Raw genomic sequence first — 24,129 nt, forward strand, 5'->3', positions numbered from 1 at the left:
CTATCAGTGGAATTGCTAGTTACTGCAGCCATAGCCTTCCTTCAATATCAGAGATGGCAGGCCATCTGAATGCCAGCTGGTGGGGAACAGACATGGGGCTGTTGTGCTCACGTGCTGCCTGTGAGCCTCCTGGAGGCACCAGATTGGCTGCTGTGGGGCAGAACGCTTGTCTTGAGAGGTTTTTGGCCTGATCCAGCAGCTAAGCTCCTCTGGTTTTCTTCTAAGGTGACAGGTGGTAAAGGTAAAGGGACCCCTGACCATTAGGTCCAGTTGTGGCCGACTCTGGGGTTGCAGCGCTCATCTCGCTTTCTTGGCTGAGGGAGCCAGCATACAGCTTCCAGGTCATGTGGCCAGCATGACTAAGCCGCTTCTGGCAAACCAGAGCAGCGCACAGAAACGCCGTTTACCTTCCCGCCGGAGCGATACCTATTTATCTTCTTGCACTTTGACGTGCTTTCAAACTGCTAGGTGGGCAGGAGCAGAGACCGAGCAACAGGAGCTCACCCCATTGCGGAGATTCGAACCGCCGACCTTCTGATCGGCAAGTCCTAGGTTCTGTGATTTAACCCACAGCGCCACCCGCATCCCCGTGACAGGTGGACCTGGAGCCAATTCATGAGCAAGTTGAGTTAGATATTTTGGATCTGGGCAGGATCTCTCCTGAACATTTTATCTGGGGCTTCAGAGGCAATGAAAGGAAGTCCAGGCTGTGCGGCAGGTCCCCCTTACAATTCAGGAAAAGTGACCTGTTTCGCCTTTAGAGTGCCCGTTTAAAAGAGAAAAGTTTGCTGGGATGATGAGTAAAATTCTTCAGGGGAGCAAACTCTTGTCTGACAGAATGCCTGGTTTCAATCATTATTGTAACTGTGTAATGTATTTTATTCTGCTTTGTGTATTATTATTATTGTGTAATGGCCCCAGCTACACAGATAAATACGGTAATATTCCTATTGCAGGCTGTGCTGTTAAACAGCTCTGAGGCCTTGACACAGTGGCTGTCCTCCCATCACCCTGTTTTTGCTCCTCCGTTTCCACAGGCTGCAAGATCTCCCTTCGGGCTACTGGGTCCTGGTGGTCCATTTCACTCGCCGAGAAGCCATTGAGCAGATTGAGGTCCTGGAGCACGTGGCCACCAACTTGGGGCGCAGTAAGTGCGGGCCAGAGCCTGGCTGGCAACCACCTTCCCGGGATGTAATGTGGCCTAGAGTTCGTGTTACATGTTTTCTGGTTCAACTTAAACCCAACCTGCGCCCTAGGATCTGAAGACAAACCACTCCTTTGCATCCTGGCTGCTGCCAAGACTAGAGCTCTCAGGATGCAGGAGAGAAACTATGGAACTCTGTCCTTCAGGGGGTCCCTTTGGCCCCTCTCTGCCTGCCTTCCACCACTCAGATAAGACCCTTTTATTTAGGCTATCTTTTAATTTGCCCAGTTAGGAATTGTCCTAGTCCTACTCAGAGGAGATGCATTTAAATTTAAAAACCTAAAGTAGTCATGTTCCTTAACTTTGACAGGTCTACTCAGAGTAGGGCTAGCATTGGCTACAATTCTGGATTTTTAATGGCTCTATTCCAGTTATTTTAGCTGTTGTCTCTTTTCCTGTGGTCTTTTATTATTATTTTTAATGCTGTATTGCTGTTGTTTCGGGGGTTTTTAAAATCTGCCCTGAGCACTGCCGTTGTTGCTTTCTTTACTGTAGAACGAGAGAATATAAACTCTCTGAAATGAATGAAACACATATCCTGTTCTAAGCTGTTGCTCCCCTTGGGCTCCTATCCAAAGGACTGATCCGATCATCCAGCTGCCAGGCCATTGGCTGGTTCCACAGTCCTCCTCCTCACAGGGGTCCCCCATCCAGGCACTCCCTAGGCCTACTGTAACCATGTTGTGTTGACTCTGAAATGCGTTGGGACGGGGAGGGGAATTTGTGTTCCCTAGACCCCTCTCTGCTGACACAAGGGCATGCAAGCTTCTGAGCTGCACTGAGATCTTCGCCAGACTGCCAGCTTTGTACAGAACCAGGTTCCTTAACAGGGGCAAGGATGCTCTGATCCCATAGTGTTTTGCTGGTTAAAGCAGGGGCTGATTTAAGGCAGGCACCTTTTTCAAAAGGGCTTAATCCTGGGACATTTGATGGGCTTGGCCTTGTGTAAAAGCAACCTGAGGTTAAGGAGCAGGGCATGGCCAGGCCCAGAGTGCATGGCTTCCCGGCATCTCTTGGCAGCAGCTGAGCATTGTCTCATGACGACATCTCGGAGGCATTACCCAAAGCCTGTGTATTGAGTCTGATGCTCTTGACATTTAGCCATGGCGGGTGGGAGGTTGCCTACTCCTCAAGCAGTGCCCGTAAAGCCATCTCCTTTTCCGCCCCCCCCCCCTTGCAGGCCGAGCATGGCTGTACCTGGCCCTCAATGAGAACTCCCTGGAGAGCTACCTGCGCCTTTTCCAGGAGAACCTGAGTCTGCTGCACAAGTACTACGTCAAGTGAGTCTGGCACTGGGATGGAGAAGGCACAGCTGCGCTTCCCCCCACCCTTCATGTTCAAACGGTGTAAGGGAAGTGCAAACTGTTGAGTCGGCATGTTTTAAAATACATACAACTATTCCAGTTCATTGGTTTCTTATGTAAATTGTCTTCTTCAATGCACCATAGAAAACACACAAAGTTTACATTATTGGGTGTCCCCACTTAATTGAATATTGCAGTTCAACAGACTTTGGGTTATTGGGAAAAGGTTTAAACGGTACATTTTGTTAGCATGGGTGACTCTCTTACTTTCATTTTCTAAATGGAAGTCAAATAAACACACTAATTCAGATTCCATTTGACTGAGGATGCCAGAAGACTTCTCTTCTCTTTTCTTTAAATAAAAACTTAACGATTTTATTTAAACAAGATAGGCAAAAGGAAAACGTTTACAACAGTGTAACACAGTTCAGTTCAGAATACCAGACAAGGAAAACTTTCTGATTCAAAATTTTCTGGAAAACCAACATATTTGCCTTCATTGATGTTGCAAGGAGTCAAAACAGACAGATCTGCTTACGTGACTTGGAATATTAAACGGAAGCCTTTTCGATCTTTCCTTCCTTGCGGAACTTGCAGAATTTGTCTGTTTGGATTGCAGAAGGAAGGGAAAGATCAGATGGGAAGAGGTTGGGCTTTGTTTTTCCCTGGGTGGGCCATGAAACCTCTGGGTTCTTGGATGACCAGCTTCCACTTCTCTCTCCCACAGGAACGCTCTTGTCTGCAGCCACCATCATTTGACCCTCTTCCTCACGCTGGTCTCTGGTTTGGAGTTCATCCGCTTTGATTTGGACCTGGTGAGCAAATCTTCTCCTCTTGCTAGAGAGTAGCGGAGGGACACACACACAGAAGCAGCAAAGAACAAACTCTAGATGCAAACCTGCCCCATATTTTTCAATCCCCCTGGCCCCCATTTGACTACCCCAGTCTTTGGCAGCACAACTTCCTTCAGGCTTAGAATACACTCACGGAAATTTCCATGCCTCCTTCTGAGTTGCAGCATCTTCTTGGTGCCACAAGGAAAGCTTAATCCACCTCCGGTCTACCGTTCAATTTCCTGCATCTATGGCCAAATAAAGATGCTGCATTGATTTTTTTCCCCATTTTGAAAGGCCCTTGCTTCTTCTGTATTACATTAGCAGCATTTAAGAAGTACTTTGCTAGAGACTAGGACTAAGAGCCCTGTGTGGAAGGTGATTTACTGGGCTGGAAGGGGGGGAGGGAGAGAGGCTGACTCAAGAGGGACCCCTTCATTACATTGGCTGTTCAAACCCCTTTCGCTACAGCCTTCTGATTTAGTCTGCACCAAAGAGGAGCAGCATTTTGCCTTCCTTTTATTTCTTAGGTGCCTTGAGGTGTTTTCTGAGCTTCAGTGGCGAGCCCTTTTGAAGGGCAGGCCACCCCTTCCAATTAATTTGCCAACCAGGTGCATCAGTGTCAGGGAACCTGCAAGCAGACCCTTTCCCCACAAAGATGCCTCTCCCAGGGCTCTGGGTAGTGAGATTTCTCCCTAGTCAAGTTACCCCCTCTTGTTCTTCCTTAATAAGCAGCCCTCTGAGCACTGGCCTGACTGTGGCTCCAGTTCTCTGCAGTGCTTGGAGGCATCTGGCCACATGCAGGTCCCCTTAGAGAGATGGCGCCTGGAAGCAGGATGGTGGCGGCAGTGAGCAGCCAGCAGGGGCTCTCTAGGGGAGGCAGGTCAGGAGGTGGATTTCTCCATTCCCTAGATGAACAGTAACCCCAGGTTTTTCCCTGGCCCTTCCAGGATGCCCCTTACCTGGACCTGGCGCCCTACATGCCGGATTACTACAAGCCTCAGTACCTGCTGGACTTTGAGGACCGCCTGCCCAGCTCAGTCCATGGCTCTGACAGCCTCTCCCTCAACTCCTTCAATTCCGTCACCTCCACCAACCTGGAATGGGACGACAGTGCCATTGCCCCCTCCAGCGAGGGTAAGTGGGGTGCAAGTGTTCGAACAGGGCTGGAGGGGAGGCCAGGGGGTTGTTGCACAGTGCCTGAAGTCTGCAGGCAGAAACCCCTCCTTGCTCACAAAACAGCAGTTTGGGGCGAAGGCACAGAGAGTTAATCCAGTTTGGGTATCTAGTAATGGTGCTGTTTCTCTGCAGAGAGAAGGGGAGGGAGCGTGAGTGATTTCGCTGGTAGGGTATTCCAGCCCTCTGTGCTGGAGAGCCAGAGCGTGGGTGGCATCTCCCTGTCTTCGTGGACAAAACCCAGGGTGTGGGAGTTACCTGCAGCCAGGTCTCTCCATGGCCTAAAAGGCCTCCTCTTGGATACACATGAATGGAGTACTTCTCTCAGAGTGGTGTCTTTAATAAGGTATTTGAAAATGTCATGCTGGGGGTGTGCACGGTTTTCTCCCCACCTTATGCTGGTTAAGCCTGTGCTGTAGAATGAACTGGGTAGTCCCGAGGTGCTAGACTGGACTGTACCACATCTGAGAGCCAGTCAGGGGAACCCTCTTGCGTTCAAAAAACGAACAAGCAAGCAGGAACAGACCCAGAGGAATAGGAGGCAGGCACAACTAAGGAGTACACCGAACTTGAATATTCCTCCCTGGTAAACTGCCATGTTTGTTGCTGGCGATGATGGCGTTTCCTTTCTGGAAGTTTTGTGTTTGGGGGAGCATTTGGAAACTGGCACCTCCCCCCCCCCCCCCCTCGCAGCCTGGCGTGGTATAATCCAGCCACAGTTCCCCACCTCTCCTCTGCCCCATGCGTAGACCTGTGCTGGTGGGAAGAACCAGCATGATGTAGTGGACCGATTGTCAGACTAGGGCCTGGGAGACCAGGGTTCGCATCTCTGCCTGGCCATGAAGCTCACAGGGTTGTTGTGGCCATTAAATGTGGAGGAGGCAAACCATGTATACCACTCTAGAGCTCTTTGGAGAAAAAAGGCGGGATATAAATGCTATCAATAATAAGAGCAATGAATTAGCACCCCGCCTCTGTCCCCCTTGACGCCCCCCTTGCACACACTACTGGCCATTTATTCCCCACCCCTTCCTTCAGCCTCCATTTCTAACCCTCCTTTTTTATCCCTCGTTTTGTAGATTATGATTTTGGAGATGTGTTCCCTGCAGTGCCGTCCATGCCCACCACAGCCTGGGAAGGTGCGACGAGCTCGCCCGCTTCTCCGTAGCCGTGCTCTCTCTCTCTCTGCCGCTTTTGTTTCCTTTGTCAGAGCTTGCCTGCATGCCCCGCCATGGGTCCCTCAAGCCGCTTGGCGCCCCCAGGGGGAACCAGTGGCTCAGAAGAGTGCGAGGTCCCTCCCTCCGCCGTTCCTTGTGGGGTAAACAAGGGCTTGGCCCTGGGTGCTGCGGCACTTTGGGGAGCGAGGGCTCTCCACCTCGCTGGCCCTTCCCTGCGGCCTTTGACCTCCCTCTCCCTCCCGGTGGGGCCAGTCCTGAGTGTCTTTAACATCCTTCCTCGTTCTGTGGCTTTGTCTCTGGCAGCATGAGATGCTGGGTATCCTCCTCGTCTCCAGATTAACAAGCCTTCCAAACCCTCTTTTTCTGCACAGGCGTCGGTGATCCCCTTCTCCCTTCTCCCGGGCCACTAACCGCTTTCTCTGTTCCAACAGTGCATGGGAAAGACCCGAAAGAAGCCATCACTTATTTGATTGCCACCAACCCCCCTTTCCCCCTGGCAGCCTCTTTTTTTAAGCGGGCTGCTGCAAGCCCATCTCTTTTCTCTGCTCTCCCTTTTATGGGCTGTCTTGAACTCTGTGTCATCTCCTCCTCACAGGGCTTTGCAGCAGAAGGAAACCAAGGACTCTCTATTACAAGCTGCTCTCTGTCTTGTTTGTAGGCGAGCTTCTAGTTCTTATGATTGGAAAGGGAAACAGGGAGAACAGGACAGCAGAAATTGCCAGTGAGAAGGTGCTCCGAACGTTGAGTTGAGGCTCCTCCTGCCCGTTTTCCGTTCTCTTCCAAGAGCAATCTGCCTACCAACCCTGCGGTGCTCAGGGTTTGGGGCACCTGCTCATGGCTGATGTTGGGTTGCTTACAAAGCAGCTGAATGGGACTGCTCCTCTCAACTTGCTTGGAGCCAAGTCCAATCCCAAGGCAGCTCAGCACTCAGGGGCGTTTCTGCACTACAATGCTGTAGTTCTTTAAATAACTGAACAAGCTTGAAAACCTGTGAGTACTGTCCAAACAGGCATTAAAACATCAGGGGGTGCTGAATAAGACTTTTCAGTGCCTTTGCCAGATTGTAATGCCATGATATAATAATAATAATAATAATAATAATAATAATAATAATAATAATAATAATAATTTTTTATTTATACCCCGCCTATCTGGCTGAGTCTCCCCAATCTGGGTGGCTCCCAATCAAGTGTTAAAAACAGTACAGCGTTAAATATTAAAAACTTCCCTAAACAGGGCTGCCCTCAGATGTTTTTTAAAGATAGGATAGCTGCTTATTTCCTTCACATCTGAAGGGAGGGTGTTCCACAGGGTGGGCACCACCACCGAGAAGGCCCTCTGTCTGGTTCCCCGTAACCTCACTTCTCGCAGTGAGGGAACCGCCAGAAGGGTCTCGGTGCTGGATCTCAGTGTCTGGGCTGAACGATGATAAGTATCGCAATCTGTGATAAGTTTCCAAAACTAGTTTTAAACCGAAACCAATGAGCACTTGTGATGTAGACGAGTCCTCCTCTGATTCCTGGCTGCTTGCTTTGAATGCCCCTGAGTTGTCTCAGGAGGTCTGCAGGGGGCACCAAAAACCAACCCTTTGCTGGAGGATCCTTCATGGGCCACTCTTTCCCCAAGCTTTGCTTCTGGCTTCAGGACCTTCTCGTAGGGAGGGGGGAGCTGAATCACACTTTGTTGCTTTTTCTCCTCTTGCTCAGACGGAGACCTCACAGACACCCTCAGCTGCTCGCGCTCCACAGCCTCCGAGGTGAACAACTGCCGAGCGTCGGCCAAGAGCCCAACTCAGCAGCGCTACAACCCTTTCAACGAGAAGGCGGAGGCATTGTCCTCCATTGAGACCACCCCAGTCCACTCTGCATCCCAAGAGAAGGCAGACCTCACAACCACGGAGGGCACAGACCAATCAGAGAACTGCATGGAGCTGGAGGTCATAAGGTCAGTGGTAGGAGGGAGGCAGAAAGCCCAGGGTTCCCTGGCCAGTTGGAATCCTGTGAAACTGCTTATTATCATAATTATCATTATCCTTATCTTTTTAAAAAAATATTTTTATTGGTTTTTACAAAAACAAATTCAAAATAATAAAGAGAAAAAACTTTAACCACATCCATATATGAGATTCTCTGAATCTCGTCACTTTCCCACGTCCCCTGCACTGGTGCTTAAAATGATTTTTCTAAAACTACATATCATTACATTCTCCAGTTTTCATTTCTCTAAATTATCCATATTTTTCGTTTCTTTGCAAGTTATTTTTAAAGTCCAGCTAACACTTTTATTTGTTTAATATGGTCTCCTAAGTAAATAATAAAATTCCCCCCATTCTTTTTTAAAGTCATTATCTTCTTGATTCCTGAGTCTCCCAGTCACTTTTGCTGTTTCAGCATTTCAGTTTGGCTTGCCATTCTTCCTTGGTCAGAACTGTTGGTGCTTTCCATCTTTGGGCTAGCATCATCATCATCATCATCATCATCATCCCAGGGCAGGCTACAGCAATTTAAAATTCAGCGCTGTGGGTTAAACCACAGAGCTTAGGACTTGCTGATCAGAAGGTCAGCAGTTCGAATCCCCACAACGGGGTGAGCTCCCGTTGCTCAGTCCCTGCTCCTGCCCACCTAGCAGTTCGAAAGCACGGCAAAGTGCAAGTAGATAAATAGGTACCACTCTGGCGGGAAGGTAAACGGCATTTTCGTGCGCTGCTCTGGTTTGCCAGAAGCGGCTTAGTCATACTGGCCACATGACCCGGAAGCTGTACGCCGGCTCCCTCGGCCAATAAAGCGAGATGAGCGCCACAACCCCAGAGTTGGCCACGACTGGACCTAATGGTCAGGGGTCCCTTTACCTTTACCATATTAAAGGTTGGAGCAAGTCAGAGGAAGAGAGTATGTCCTAAAAAACCTCGCTTCTTGTGGGGTCAAAGGTCAGAGTAAAGGAGTACCTCTTCAGCATTCCTGTTGAATTGGGCCATTCTTCCATCTAGCTGAGTGTCCTCTACTCCTGACAGTAGCAGGTTTGCAGTCAGAGATACCAGGGAGGTGGGTAAGCTTCACTGCTGAGCTATTGTCCCCTCCTTAAAACATATTATAAACTACCTGGATGAAAGAGGCAGCACATTGCTCTATATTGCTCATGGCTGGGCTAACTGTGGCCCTCCAGATGTTGCTTGACTCCAACTCCCTCCAGGCCCAACATCGCCTGTGATCAGGGAAGATGGAAGGAGCTGGAGTCCGACACCCACAGGTGCCACAGGTTCCACACTCCTGCGTTAAAGAGGAGGCAGAGTTGTGATGGAGGTAGGCAGGGGCAGGAGAGGCAAGTGACAGTCTAGTTTAGGGTTGGGGAGCCGTGGCCTTCCAGATGTTGCTGGACTTCAATTCCCATCAGCCCCAGCCAGCTGCTTCTGTTCCTAATAAGCCTAGAGGGATGTCCTTCGGTATGGGGCCAAATATTCGCGCTGGCTGCGTTCTATGGAGTGCTGTCGCTGCCCCCCAACACCCCCGTGGCCTGACGCTGCCCTTATGCCTCACGGTGCTTCTACTTCTCCATCTCTTTTTTTATTTTATTTTATTTATGATTTTCAGGTTCATGCTTTTCAATTTTACAGTCATTTTAACATTTCAAAACTTGACTTCCTTCTCCCTCTTTCTGCAGTTCCTTAAATTTATTTTTAATCTTCTGCATTTCCAAATTAACTTTATTCATTTATTCATCTACTTTAAATATGTACTCTTTTAAAACTGCAGATTACAATAATCATGCCAGTGTTCTTATCTGTTTGCAATTTGTCTATAAATATTCAATAAACCATTTCCATTCTTTTATAAAAAGGTTGCTATCTTGATTTCTTATTTTTTCCAGTAACTTTCGCCATTTCTGCATATTCCATAAGTTTTTGTATCCATTCTTCTTTCGGCGGGACTTCTGCTTCTTTCCAATTTTGGGCAAGTAACATTCTTGCCGCAGTAGTAGCATACATGAATACGTTTTTGTACAGTTTGGGTAGTTCTGTCCCTATAATTCCCAAAAGGAAAGTTTCTGGGTTTGTTTTTTTACAAACGTTATTTTAAACATCTTTTTCAATTCATTATATATCATTTCCCAGGAAGCTTCAAGACCAGCACACGATAAAAAGAACCTTCTTTCTCCTTACATTTCCAACACTTACTTGATTTAGAGTTATACATTTTTGCCAATTTACTCAGTGTTAGATATCTAACATCTATCTGTCTGTCTGTCTATCTATCTATCTATCTATCTATCTATCTATCTATCTATCTAATACTTCTCCATCTCTTTGTAGGTTAGCTAAAAAAAAGAAGACAGGCAAGAAGAAAAAGGTCAAGACCGAAGAGGTCAAACAGGAGGACTCCAGCACCACTCCCAACTCTTCTGCGGCCCAGGCTGGAACCCAAGGGGCAGGCGAGGGGGACAAGTCGGGCACCGGAGCCAGGCGGCAGGAATCTGGCCTGGAGGCCAGCCCAGATGTCAGCAGCGAGAGGAGCCCCGCCCTTCCCCAGCTGGGCCTGTGCATCCCTGAGATGAAGGACACCTCCATGGAGAGGATGGGGCAATCTCTGAGCAGGGTGATTGACTCCCTGGACGATGCCGGGGGGTGGAGCCGCTCCCTCGAGCCCCCGGACCAGTCCTTTCGGACCGTCTTGCCAGAGGAGGCCCCCTCGGAGGGGCCACCCTCTGGCAGCGTTAGTGAGGGGGTTTCGGCCCCCATGGATTTCTACCGCTTTACCGTCGAGAGTCCAAACGCTGCTTCGGCAGGTGGTGGCCGCCATGACGCTGCAGGGGATGGTCAACCGCCACATGTTCCTGGTGGCCCTCAAGCTGCTGGAGAAGAGGAGGAAGGAGGAGGAGGAGAAGAGACGGCTGGGCCACGCATAGCAACGGACTTGCAGGAGGAGGAGGAGCAGGAGGAGGAGGAGGTGGTGGTTGAGGCAGGCAGTGTGGAGGCCCTCGGTAAGCTAAAGGGAGACAGGGCCAGCCCCTCTCCGAGCAGCGCCGAGGACTCTGGCGTGGAAGAAGGCCAGGGGAGCCCTTCTGAGGCAGCCCACCCCTCTGAGTTCAGGTAAGTGGCTGTGCAGAGGGAACCAAATAAAGCTGCCAGGAAATCCAGTCCTGCAAAAGAAGGTGGGAACCTTTCTGACCCAGGGCAGGGTAGGATGGGAAGGGGGAAACGGTTATTCCCCTTATAAATGAGGTGTATGGGTTTCTCTACATGAGAAGAAAATGGTGGCTGGGTCTCCTGCTGGGTCTCCTGAGACAAGGAGAAAAGACCGTGTGTGTGTGTGTGTGTGTGTGTGTGTGTGTGTGTGATTCTCAGTCATCTTTTATCTGTCTGGCAAATTGTCACTCCGGCCTGCTCACCTCACGGTGGAGCCGTTCAGCCTGGAATCTCTTGCTGGCTGCATTCGCTTGCTGATGACAAAGAATCCAGATGGCGTAGCTGTCAAAACATTGCGTTGTGTAGTCTTTGTGTTTTTAAAAACCTAGGCAGCTTCTCTGACTTAGGTGCTGTGTTGCCCAAGGTGGGCTGGCAGAATTCATTTGAGGCTTCCAGCTACAGTGGTACCTCGGGTTACATATGCTTCAGGTTACATACGCTTCAGGTTACAGACTAACCCAGAAATATTACCTCGGGTTAAGAACTTTGCTTCAGGATGAGAACAGAAATCGTGCAGCAGTGGCGCAGCGGCAGCGGGAGGCCCCATTAGCTAAAGTGGTGCTTTAGGTTAAGAATAGTTTCAGGTTAAGAACAGACCTCCAGAATGAATTAAGTTCTTAACCCGAGGTACCACTGTACTGTGCCTTTGATTAGGAGCTTCCCCTGTGCGACTTCCTCCTCTCATTCCTTCCTGTTCAGTGACAAGGAACTGCCTTTGAACTGCTCCTCGGTTAATCATCCCCTTTTGCCCACCCAGGCAAAGCGTCTTTAATTTTACTGGCTTCCTCTCATTATTTACTTGGGGTTGTGTGTTTTTTATCATGAAATCCCCCCCCCCCTAGGGGGGGAAAGGAATGAGAAGAAAACCGTCTCTCCCTGCTCCTCTGTGGGAAACAAGAACTAAGCCAGGGGCAGTTCCATCAGTATTGAGAGGGAGAAGCCGCAAGGAGGAAGCTTCTAACTCAGTTTGAAGGAGACCTGTTCAAAGACCTGTTCTGAGCAAACATTGTGGAGAGTTCTGTCCTTAGTGGCATGCAAGCACTTACATTTTTGACTTGGGGTGACGGTGAGGTGTTGCTCCTTCCAGCCCAAATGCAAAAGGGTCAACTTTGAAGAAGAATATTGACCATTGGGTGAGGGAAGCATTGTTGGATAATATAGTCCTATATTAAATTGCCACGTGGGAATGACCTCATAAGGCCCAAATCTCCCCCTCTCCCACTGGCCCTGAGATATTAGGTGGGAGGTCTAAACCTTCCACGCTTTTCGAGATTCATATCTCTCTCTCTCTCTCTCTCTCTCTCTGCACAGGGTGGACAACAACCACTTGTTGCTGCTGATGATCCATGTCTTCCGGGAAAATGAGGAGCAGCTGTTCCGGGTAGGTCTGTGAGGTGTTGCCGCCTTCTCTTCCCTTTCCCCCACTCCTTTGGGATGTCCCCCTCTCCACTTACTCAGTTTCTCCTGTCCTTAAGAGGCAAAGTGAAGGGGGTGTGTGTGTGCGGGGCTTGATGCCAGCCAGCTCAAAGCCTGCTTTGGAGGGGAAGAACTCTCTTCCGTCCTAGAGTCACCAGCAGTTCCAGCAGATCAGGGGCAGGGAGGATCTTGGGCGCGCCTTGCAGCAAAAGAGCAGTGTTCCATGGGCAGCGTTGCCCCAGTGGCAAAGTTGTGTCCAGTGGGTGCGTTTCACGGAGCCCCTGCGGCAAAGCCTTAACGGGGCGCCTCTCTCTTTTTCCCCCACGCAGATGATCCGCATGAGCTCTGGGCACATGGAGGGCAACCTCCAGCTCGTCTACGTGCTGCTGACCGACTGCTACGTCTACCTCCTCCGCAAAGGTATCCTGCCAAGCTGGCCCAGTCTCTTCCCTTCTCCGGGCACAGGCCCCGATCCTGGCTTTGCACTTGCAAAGGAGCCATTTAGTGATGTTTCAGGGGTGGTTATTTGGCAGGCGGAGCTGCAGATGGTGGATTGAAAAAGCATTTTTACCAGGGCTGTTTAACACATCCCTTCTGCTCCCTTTGTGGCCACTGGAGTCGCAAAAAGTATTTGTCTCACATAATATACTCCACATACACCTGTCTTTATCCCTCTCCCCCCCGCAAATAACTTGGCACTCCCCGTCTTACTTTCCTTTGGGCAACAGGAATTTCCAAAGGCAGGGTTTTGGTGCCATACATACATAACAGCCATCTTCAAATAGTTCAAGGGGCTGTCGCATGGAAGAGGGAACAAGCTTGTTTTCTCCTGTTCTGGAGGGTAGGACTCAAACCAATGGCTTCAAGTTACAAGAAAGGAGAATCCGACTACATATCAGGGTCCCTCATGGGTCCCTTCCAGCTCTACAGTTCTATGATAATTTAATTTGTATGCTGCCTTTCCACAGTTCAAACCATGCTCAAGGTGACCTACAAAAGGAAAACAATACATAGCTACAACGTGACAATAGTACAGTCATACCTCTTGTTACGTTTGCTTCAGGTTAAATCTTTTCAGGTTGTGTCCCGCGGCGACCCGGAAGTACCAGAAAGCGTTACTTCTGGGTTTCGCCGCTCATGCAGATGCTCAAATTGACATCATGCGCGGAAGCTGCGAATCACGACACGCAGAAGTGGGTTGCGTTCTGCTCATGTTGCGAACGGGGCTCCGGAATGGATCCTGTTCGCAACCAGAGGTACCACTGTAGTCATAAACAACAAATAAAACATTTAAAAAATTCACAACCCAACTGAACAGCTTCCACATAAATCACAAGAAGATCTATAATAAAAATGCAAAAAAAAAAAACCCCAACAGCAACAACCCTCCCCCCCCATCACCCCAGCCCAAGAACCTGGCGTGGAGGCATCCCGATTTAAATTTGCCCCGGAGGCGGTTTAGTGGGTGGGCTTTGCTGATGCTCAGTGTTGCCTGCGCTGACTGGCAGCAGTGCCTCTCCATGGTTGCAGGCATTGGGGGAGGCATTCCCAGCCCTGCCTGAAGAAACTGCGAGGGATTGAACCTGGGGTCCTCTGTGCGTCAGGTAGATGCTCTGCCGCTGAGCCACAGCCCTTCCTCTTCTTGGTGGGGACGGGCAGATTGCGCGGCATTGCCTTGCTCAGTTCAAAGCCTGCCTCCCTGTTTGCTGTGACTGTGTCCAGGGAGAGAGGCTTCCAGACCAGCCCCCTGCCTTCTGTTGTAGTTGCTTTGCCTTTTTTTTAAGTGAGGATGTGAGCAATATCACCTAGGGCCTGATCACTGAGCTGCAAGAGGCCACGCCAGGTGATCCAGAGACCCTCCTGGGTGGGCTGCAACTTTCCCAAGCCATGTGACTGACTTGACTCTCTCTCTCTCTCCCTTTCTCTCTCTCTCTCTCTCTCTTTCCCTCCTCCCTGCTCCCTCACCCTCTTTGGCTCAGGAGCCGCTGAGAAGCCCTACATGGTGGAGGAAGCCGTTTCCTACAATGAGCTGGACTACATCTCAGTGAGTTGGGAAAGGGGGACTGAGGCAGGGGGACAGTGCTGGTGCCTCTTGGGACAGAAGCTGGATCCAGCCATGGCACACCTGAGAGGAGAGGGCCTTCTTGTTTTCAGTGCTCTGAATTCCAGGGCTGTTCCCAAAGAGAGGTGGGGCTTTTACCAGTGCGGGTTCAAAGGCACAGAAGCTGCCATGGTGAGCTGCTGGCTTCTGCCTGGAGGGGCCACACACACACCATTGTGCGAATGCAGCAGGGGCAGCTGGACCTGTTGAAGCTGCTTGGCAGCCATGGAGATTGCAGAGTTGTGGCCACAGAGGGCATCATGCCAGGCTCTGCAGCGCCAAGCCCCCCCCCCCCCAGTGCCCACCTTTGAGCAGCCCACTTTTTAATTTTTTTATGATTTTCTATTTTATACATTTCAGTAATTTTACCATCATTTTAACATTTTGAAACTCTACTTCCTTCCCACTCTTTCTGTGGTTCTTCAAATTTATTTCATATATTTTCTGCATATTCCAAATTAACTCTTTTTAATAATATTTTTATTAGTTTTCATTAATAGCCTCATTATAACAATGCGAAATTATAATACAATTACTAATACCTATCATTCAAATACCAAATTATATAATTTAGGTGCCCCCCCACGTGCTAGAATTGATGGTTTGATTATTTTCTTTATATCTGCGTTCCAAAATCTTATTAATTTTAATTACATTTCTGTCATAATAATAATCCCATATACAACAACTGCAATGTTAATTTCTATTCATATTGACACATTAAATGGTTTATGAAACTACAAGCCAGGCACTCAAACTATGTCCTTGTTCTTCCTGTGTGTGACAATTATTCTGTCCCTAATGTTTTTTCCTGTCCTTGTAAAATGTTGTGTCTGTCTTTCCCGCTTGTTGCTGTTCTCCGTCATGCCTTGGGCGGAGCTAATATTCCATTGTTGTTTCAGAAATGCATATTCCATATTAACTTAATCATTTATTCATCTACTTTCAATGCATACTCTTATAAAACTGCAGGTTATTACAATAGTCCCACCAGTGTTCTTACCTGTTTACAGTTTGTAAATATTCAGTTGGGCAGCCCACCTTTGAGCAGCTTCTCAGCTCAAAGGCTGAAGGGCTCTCCTTGGTCCTGGGGCTCCTTCCCTGACCTGGGGTGCCTTCCTTCTGCCGCAGGTGGGCCTGGACCAGCAGACGGTGACCTTGGTCTGCACCAACCGCAGGAAGCAGTTCCTTCTGGACACGGCCGATGTCACCCTGACCGAGTGAGTAAAGCGCCAGCCTGGCATGCCTGCTCGTCTTCCTATAATAATAATAATAATAATAATAATAATAATATCTTTATTGTCATTGCCCCCTCTCGGGGACAACGAAATTACTTGGCTGCTCCATCCACCCAGGTAGGGCACTCCACACAAAATCAAATCAACTATAAAAACACTAATTAAAACAATACAGTATAAAACAGCAAGGAAGATTAGATGACTTTCAAAGTCCAGGCTTCCCATTCAGGGCCGAGATCGCTCTGGAGAAGAAGCTGTTCTTAAGACGGCTTGTTCTTGTCTTCATCGTCCTGTATCTCCGTCCCGACGGCAGGAGCTCGAAGAGACAGTGACCAGGATGCGATGGATCTTTTACTATGTCCAGTGCCTTCCTATGGCACCTTGTGGCATAAATCTGCTCTAAGGTGGAGAGTGGGCAGCCAACAATGCTCTCTGCTGCCTTAACAACTCTGCACAACCCCAACCTGTCCCGGGTAGTACAGCTTCCATACCACACACATAATCCATAGGTGAGCACGCTCTCAATGGCACAGTGATAGAAGGCAAGCAGCAGTTTCTGCGGAAGATGGTTTTTCCTTAGAATTCTCAAAAAGTACAGTCTCTGCTGCGCCTTCTTCACAAGCCCCCTTGTGTTGACACTCCAGGACAGATCCTCTTGTAATTCAATGCCCAAAAATCTGAACGTTGTTACCCTCTCCACACAGACCCCATCAAGCAAAAGTGGCTGGACATTGCTCTTCTGTCTCCTGAAGTCCACCACAAGCTCCTTTGTCTTCCTTGTATTTATGAGCAAGTTGTTAGCTCTGCACCACTCTGTCAGCCGCTCCACCTCATCTCTATAGTCCGTTTCACCCTCCCTTTCAGAGATGAGCCCAATCACGGTTGTGTCATCTGCAAATTTGACAACCCTATTACTAGGGTGAGCAGCGACACAATCGTACGTGTAGAGAATATAAAGGAGTGGGCTGAGTACGCATCCCTGTGGTGTTCCTGTGTTAGTCCTAAGCATACTAGAGGTATAAGGGCCCAACCGAACCCTCTGGGGGCGGTCTGACAAAAAGTCCAATATCCACCCACAAAGTGATAACGGAAGCCCCAGATCTTCCAGTTTAGACATCAGACGTTGTGGTAGAATGGTATTAAATGCCGAGCTGAAATCTAAAAAAAGCAGTCTGGCAGATCTTTTCGTTTTATAAGCAAATTGGAATGTGTCCAGTCCCTCTGGTAGGCAGGCAATGACATAATTTCGTACCAGCTTTTCAAAGCACTTCATGATTATAGGTGTGAGTGCTACCGGACGAAAGTCATTCAGATCTTCCGGGTTAGATTTTTTTGCTATTGGAACGATAGTAGAGGACTTTAGGCAGGATGGAACAATAGCCTGGGCTAGGGATCGATTTAAGATCCCAGTGAAAACTCCTGCTAGTTGATCTGCACAGTCTCTCAATACCCTTCCAGCTACCCCATCTGGCCCTGTGGCCTTCCTTGGGTTGATTCCCTTCAACACCTTCCTCATCTCTTCTTTTTCCACAGAGACTACTACATTCCTTTGTACTGATGATGGTGATGGTGGCAAGGCCTTCACAGGGAGTGGTGGTGGTGGTGGTAAAGCCTCAGCAGGTGTTGCTGCAGATGTTACTTCAAAACGGGCAAAAAAGGCATTCAAATCCTCTGCGAGGGATGCCCCTCCCTCGTCTGCCAGGGAATCCTTGGATTTATACCCTGTTAATTCTTGTACACCTTGCCACACCTGCCTGGTGTTGTTACTTTGTAGATGATTCTCCAGCCGCTGTCTATACGCCTCCTTTGCTACACGGATACCTCTCTTTAAATCCGCTCTAGCTAAGCTGTACAACGACTTATTTCCACTTCTGAAAGCAGTGTTTCTTGCCTTTAGCAACCCCTGGACCTCCCGTGTCATCCAGGGCTTCCTGTTTGGGTAGATCTTTATCCGGCGCCTCCGTGTTACATTTTCAGTGCAGAACCTAATATAGTCCAACACTTGCTCAGTATGAGTCTCTACATCCTGTTGGGCGAATACCTCCCAATCGGTGTCATGAAAACAGTCTTGTAGTTGTTGGGATGCTTCAGCTGGCCATATTGTAATATCCCTCTTTATAGCTGGAGTCCGTTTCCTCAATGGAATATATTCAGGAGTCAGGAGCAGGGACACATGATCAGATTGGCCTAGATGTGCCAGTGGTTCGGCCTTATAGGCCTGTTTGACATTTGTATACAGCCTGTCCAGAGTCCTTTCTCCCCTGGCACCTTTATGAGGCAGCTGCCTGCTTTGTGGCCTTGGGTGCTCTTGCCCTGCACAAGGCAGAGCAGTGTGCCAGCTGGGGGCGCAGAAAGGGACTGGCCTCACATTTTAAGGGCTCCTCCCTTACCAGTTTGCTTCTGGGATGGCCTCAGAAGAGCCTGCTGACTGCAGTAAGGCTGTAGTGGTTAAACCACAGAGCCTCTTGGGCTTGCCCATCGGAAGGTCGGTGGTTCGAATCCCCGTGACGGGGTGAGCTCCCATTGCTTGGTCCCTGCTCCTGCCAACCTAGCAGTTCAAAAGCACATCAAAGTGCAAGTAGATAAATAGGTACTGCTCTGGCGGGAAGGTAAACGGCATTTCCGTGCGCTGCTCTGGTTCGCCAGAAGCGGCTTAGTCATGCTGGCCACATGACCTGGAAGCTGTATGCTGGCTCCTTCGGCCAGTAAAGCGAGGTGAGCGTCGCAACCCCAGAGTCGTCCGCGACAGGACCTAACAGTCAGGGATCCCTTTACCTTTTAAATGCTACTAAGGGGGGATGGGGAGGATTTCAGTACATTCCCAGTACGTTTCTGAGCACAATTGAAAGTGGTGGTGCTGACCTTGAAAGCCCTAAACGGCCTCGGCCCTATGTACCTGAAGGAGCGTCTCCACCTCCATTGTTCAGCCCTGACACTGAGGACCTCCTGGCAGTTTCCTCACTACAAGAAGTAAAGTTACAGGGAACTAGGCAGAGGGCCTTCTTGATAGTGGCAACCGCCCTGTAGAATGCGCTCCTTTCAGATGTCAAGGAAATAAACTACTATCTGACTTGTAGAAGACATCTGAAGGCAGCCCTGTATAGGGGAGTTTTTAATGTTCATTGTTTTCCTGTGCTTAATGTTTTAATTGTTGGAAGCTGCCCAGAGTGGCTGGGGCAAACCCACTCAGATGGGCGGCATATAAATTATTATTATTATTATTATTATTATTATTGGATCAGCTCTGGTTTTCTGGCCTGATCCCCCATTTCTGGGCAGGAATCCTCACCCCCTGACTCCCGCTTTTGCCCTCTGTATTCCCCCCTCCCTCCCCCAGGTTTTTCCTGGTGTGCCTCAAGTCAGCCATGATCAAAGGATGCCGAGAGCCGCCCTATCCCAGCATCCTGACGGACGCCACCATGGAGAAGCTGGCGCTGGCCAAGTTTGTGGCTCAGGAATCCAAGCGGGAGGTGAGGAGGGCACTCTGGGCCATTTTCCAGCCAACTGCAGGCAGTTTAAGTGCAAGACCTGTTTTCAGCAAGGGGAGGACATGACTAGTGTCTGCATGTTGCACAATGATCAGATGGTCCCCGGGATCAGAATGAGAGCAGCTCCCCTTTTGCACTGCGTCTGAGAGAATTCCATATGCAATAAGGCTGCGGGTGGGGGGCCGTTCTCCCCAAGCCACACCCACCTGTCAGTCAGCTGACATCACCAGGTGACACCAGCTGGTTGGCAGGTCAGTCCTGCTGGGTTCTGCTTCACCAGGGAGTTCCCCATGAGGAGTGTCCCCCCTACAGAGAACAGGAGCCAATCCTCCACTCATCAGCTGGTGAACAGAGAGTTCAGTCCTGCTATCTGCTGCTTTGCCAGCCTGTTTCCTACTGGGAACACCCTGGTGGACAGGGGTCACACAACATCATAATGATGTTGGCGGGGGGGGGGGGTGAATGTGCCAAAAAGGTTCCCTGCCTCATCTGTGAGGGAAGAAGAGGGAGACTGTCTTGTTCTCTGCCAGTTTCCCCACCTGGATACTTAGCTGCTGCTGTCCTCCTTCCCCACAAATAGGATTGGTTCAGGGGTCCCCCTGGCATTTCAGACCCTCTGCCCCCCCCCCCCACCAAAGGGCCTTTCAGGCACCTGCCCTGGAGGGACTTCATCACAAGCTCCTTCCTGCTCCCCACCCCCAGTGCTATGAAGCTATTAACCCCACTTGTGGGTTGGGGCGGGGTCTCCTTCAGATCTCGGATGTGGTGGTCCGCTTCTACGGCCTGATCCACTGGGAAGACCCCATGGACGAGACTCTGGGGCCAGCCCCCTCGGACTACATGCTAGCCGAGCATCCCATCACAAAGGAAGGTGTCCTGAGCTACAAGGCAGGCACCAACTACCTGGGCAAGGAGAACTGGAAGACCTGCTACGTGGTGCTCAGGTGAGAGAGAGACACGATTCAAGAGTGAGCGAGGACGGGAGCACAAAAGGGTCAGAGCAAGCGCCATGGGCTTGCTTCTCTTGCTGTTTGTGCCTCCAATGTGCAGCCCTCCTTTGCCTTCCTAATGACCCCCCCCCCCGCCCCCGTCAGACATTGTGCCCTGCGACTCTCATCAGCATCAAGCTGCACAGCTGATGCAGCAGCTGCCGTGAGTGGCCACCCTTTGCCAGAGTTGTTGAGCTACCCAGTCTGAGTCCTGAACACAGGACAGGATAGCGTGACAAAATTGGCTCTTGCATTTTCCCTCCACAGCAACGGCATCTTGTACCAGTACCCGGACCGTGCAGACGTCACCCTTCTTCTCTCCGTGACCATGGGGTGAGTGTGCCCCACGAGGCAGGAGTCTTCCAGATCTTCCCTCTTCCCCACCCATACCCACCCCACTCACTCGCAACCCTCTCTGGCCCTCCTTGCAGTGGGGAGCAGTGTGGAGGGTGCCGGAGGTCAAACGGGACGGACCGCCCCCACTCCTTCCAGGTGATCCTGACCGACAGGCCCTCCCTAGAGCTGAGCGCTGAGAGCGAGGAGGAGATGGCTGATTGGATGCAGTACCTGTGCCAGGCGGTCTCTAAAGGGGTGAGAAAGAGCTCTGCTTCCAGATCAGACCAGTACGACTCACAGGGGTTGCCGCTTAGGAGGGGTCCTAGGCAGCCTGGGTTTCTGTGACCCCACAAAACCACTTTTGGACCTCATCAGTAAAGGGGGTAAAGGTAAAGGGACCCCTGACCATTAGGTCCAGTCGTGACCGACTCTGGGGTTGCGGCGCTCATCTTGCTTTATTGGCCGAGGGAGCCGGCGTACAGCTTCCGGGTCATGTGGCCAGCATGACTAAGCCGCTTCTGGCGAACCAGAGCAGTGCCCAGAAATGCTGTTTACCTTCCCACCAGAGCGGTACCTATTTATCTACTTGCACTTTGACGTGCTTTCGAACTGCTAGATTGGCAGGAGCAGGGACCGAGCAACAGGAACTCACCCCGTCACAGGGATTTGAACCGCCAACCTTCTGATCAGCAAGTCCTAGGCTCTATGGTTTAACCCACAGCGCCACCCTAGTAAAGGAGGAGACCTGCTGAAATGAATAGCTGCAAGTTAGCCATGTTCATTAACTTCAGTGGGTCTACTCCTGAGTAGAACTGGAGAACCAACACACGCCATATGCCAGAGCTTTCCAAACACTGTTAGTGTGTCAACTGGAGTGTGTAGGTGTGTTGTGCAAACTCTTGCCAGGCTGGAAAGGGGTTAGTTTAATTTGCTAATAAAACTGATTTACTATTTTGCGAACGGATGCATGTCTAAAAAGTGTGTCACCGACATGAAAAGTTTGGAAATCTCTGCCTTCTTCCAGGTTGTCCCCCAGGGTGTGGTTCCTGCCCCCTGTGTCCCTTGCTGCCTGGTGCTGACAGATCAGAAACTCTTCACCTGCCACGAGGACTGCCAGACCAGCTTCTTTCGCTCGCTGGCCACGGCTGAGTTGGCGGATGTGGTCTCTGTCTCTACAGAGGCTGGCCGGGAATACTGTATCTTGGTGAGTATTTGGGTGACCTGGGGGCATGTGCCACATGGGTGTGTCCAGCTAGCAATGGCTACAGACACCTTATACCAGATCATACCATCAGTCCACCTAGCTCAGTATTGTCAACACTGACTGGCAGCAGTAGCTGTCCAGGGTCTTGGGCATGGGACATTTCCAGGCCTACCTGGAGGTGCTGCCAAGGACCGAATGTGCGACCTTCTGCATCCAAATCTGAGCTTTGACCCTTCTCCTAAAGAGTAAGTAAAGTAAGTTCTGAATACTGATTGGCAGCCATCTGTCTCGGAAGACACCTTCGGGAGTGAAGTCAAACCATTGGAGTGTTACAGTGCCTGCTGTGGCTGGATAGACCAATGTGGGGAGACCTGTTTTATTGCAGGTGGGGCAAATTTTGCTGCTGTGGGTGCACCATGACATGTCTTCTCTGTGTGCTCCTCCCAGCGGTCATTCCTTCTCAGGCCGCTGATGAAGCCAACCTTTGTGACTCGTTTGCAGACACCTTCCTAACGCAGAGTCGGTCTGCCAATGGTCCTGAAGGCAGCTCTGCGTAGCGTCCTTGGGGATCCTGCCATATTTCATTTTGTGTACCACCACCAAGCCAGCATAGTTCTGAATAAAGGGCCGATTTAAATAAGAAAAGAGGTAGCTGCCTTATACAAAGTCCGGCCCGTAGTCTGTCTTGCCAATTATTGTCAATTACTGATCAGCATATCCAAAGGCCTAGAATTGGAAGGGACCCTGAGGATCATCTAATCCAGCCCCTTGCGATGCAGGAACACGCAGCTGTCCATTACGGGCAGCCTTGCAATTACCAGCACTGCACTCTAGCCAACTAAGCTATCCAGCTCTTCAGGGTTTTCAGACAGGAGGAGCCTATTCCCAGCCCTGCTTGGAGATGCTCACATTGGAGATTGAACCCAGGTCCTTCTGCATGCCAAGCAGGTGCCCTTCCCCTCAACTGATGTGTGTCTTACCCTCTCTCCCTCCCTAGGAGTTTGCCCAGGACCGCAAGCAGTACCTGCCCTCCTGGGTGCTCTATTTTAGCTGCATAGCAGAACTGGAGAGGTTCCTCCTGGCATTGGACACGGTGTGGAAAAGCACATACCAGGTAAGCTGGCATGGCTGTTGGCAGGCCTCACTCCTCTGAAAGGCGGCCAGGTTTTGCCTATCTCCTCCCTTTCCTGCACACTGAGGCCCACGCTGTGTCTTGGCTCCTACAGTGGCATTGCCATCAAACCATAGGGGTGGCTGTGCTGCTGCTGCTGCTGCTGCTGCTGCTGCTGCTGCTGCTGCTGTGAAAGGTAAAAAGGGCCTTTTGTTGACGTCCTTCTGTTTCAAGAGACAATGGAGTGCACCTCCAGGGGTGAAGTCAAACTGCTGCATTGGCAGCATCGAAGTGACCTCCCTGGGGCGCAAGCCTAGACAGTGTGCATGGATGTTCTGGGATGCCCAGACGACAGGCCCCCCTCTCGGCCTCGCTGATGTGGAGCAAAGGAAAGCAGAGCAATACATTTGGCACCAGCGGCTGCAAGAGTTGCTGGAAGGAGGTATACAAGGCACCATCCAACCATCTTAGAGAATCTTCTCTCCAGATTTGAGTAGGGTTTATTAGGGTTTATTCCTTAACCTTGTCTTCTCTTGAAGATATCCTACAAGGCAGAGTTTTCCTTCTCCTAGTTGCAAATAAAGAGATCCCAATAATACCTGTACTGATGACATAAGGCTGTCATCACATTCTGATTCAACATATAGCAAGGGACGATGAGACTCTGGGCACATTCATCACTCCTTCCTCTTTTATATAATATGGTTTATTCAGACATAATGTACTGCAATAAAAAAACAAACTAATCTAAACAAAAACAGAGAAAGAAGAAGTCCTCTTTCACAAAGGGAGGGGCCATTCCAACTCTCACTTGGGAGCTTACCTTTCTTTTTCCATGCTCCCACCCTGGGAGATCTTCCTTTCCCTTCATCCATCCATCCATCCATGTTAACCCCTCCTTAATCCTGAGTCGAGGACCACAAAAATTGCAAAAGACCAGAGCAGAACAACAACACAAAGAAAGCAGAGAAAAGGGAAAAGAAAAGAGAGCAAAGAGAGAAGAGTATTGAAGGAAATAATAAAGGAATAAAATAGAAAGATAAAAAGATAAAAAGAAGTAAAAATGACTAGCATAGAAACATTCTATGACTAGCAGAGAAATAAATAAGTCACCATTTAGTAAAGTGACAGGCATGAAATATCTATCCCATATCCAATGCTGGGCCCAGAGAGTCCAGAGCAGCCCAGCACAGTGGATCAGATGAAATCAAGCATTGGGATGAAATCCAGCCCCTAGGATTTCCCCCCCTTGGACCTGCAGTCACTGGCTCCTATCAGCCTCCTCCAGAGCGCGCTCTGTGTTTCAGGATGTTGCCGTTGCAGAGTGGGATTTTGAAGGGTCTTTGTAGTGTCTCGAGGGCTTTCGGGAGGC

At 49.9% G+C, this 24,129-nt stretch overlaps 1 protein-coding gene across 2 annotated transcripts in view; it reads left to right on the forward strand.

The window, feature by feature from the left end:
- PLEKHM2 (pleckstrin homology and RUN domain containing M2) overlaps nucleotides 1–24,129 on the forward strand; it is a 40,351-nt gene that overhangs the window by 13,376 nt on the left and 2,846 nt on the right. Inside the window, exons 3-19 of one of the 2 annotated variants that reach the window (XM_028741410.2) lie at nucleotides 1,038–1,147; nucleotides 2,385–2,484; nucleotides 3,236–3,323; nucleotides 4,292–4,478; nucleotides 5,597–5,656; nucleotides 7,402–7,639; nucleotides 10,002–10,778; nucleotides 12,186–12,255; nucleotides 12,620–12,710; nucleotides 14,270–14,334; nucleotides 15,523–15,611; nucleotides 18,967–19,099; nucleotides 19,871–20,061; nucleotides 20,374–20,439; nucleotides 20,538–20,697; nucleotides 21,467–21,646; nucleotides 22,644–22,760. In XM_028741410.2, coding sequence (XP_028597243.2) covers nucleotides 1,038–1,147; nucleotides 2,385–2,484; nucleotides 3,236–3,323; nucleotides 4,292–4,478; nucleotides 5,597–5,656; nucleotides 7,402–7,639; nucleotides 10,002–10,778; nucleotides 12,186–12,255; nucleotides 12,620–12,710; nucleotides 14,270–14,334; nucleotides 15,523–15,611; nucleotides 18,967–19,099; nucleotides 19,871–20,061; nucleotides 20,374–20,439; nucleotides 20,538–20,697; nucleotides 21,467–21,646; nucleotides 22,644–22,760 — 2,722 coding nt within the window. The remainder of the gene's footprint in view (nucleotides 1–1,037; nucleotides 1,148–2,384; nucleotides 2,485–3,235; nucleotides 3,324–4,291; nucleotides 4,479–5,596; nucleotides 5,657–7,401; nucleotides 7,640–10,001; nucleotides 10,779–12,185; nucleotides 12,256–12,619; nucleotides 12,711–14,269; nucleotides 14,335–15,522; nucleotides 15,612–18,966; nucleotides 19,100–19,870; nucleotides 20,062–20,373; nucleotides 20,440–20,537; nucleotides 20,698–21,466; nucleotides 21,647–22,643; nucleotides 22,761–24,129) is intronic. The other variant, XM_077931118.1, reaches the window with a different exon arrangement.

The sequence above is a fragment of the Podarcis muralis genome, chromosome 7, assembly GCF_964188315.1.
Source record: "Podarcis muralis chromosome 7, rPodMur119.hap1.1, whole genome shotgun sequence".
NCBI classification, from domain to species: domain Eukaryota; kingdom Metazoa; phylum Chordata; class Lepidosauria; order Squamata; family Lacertidae; genus Podarcis; species Podarcis muralis.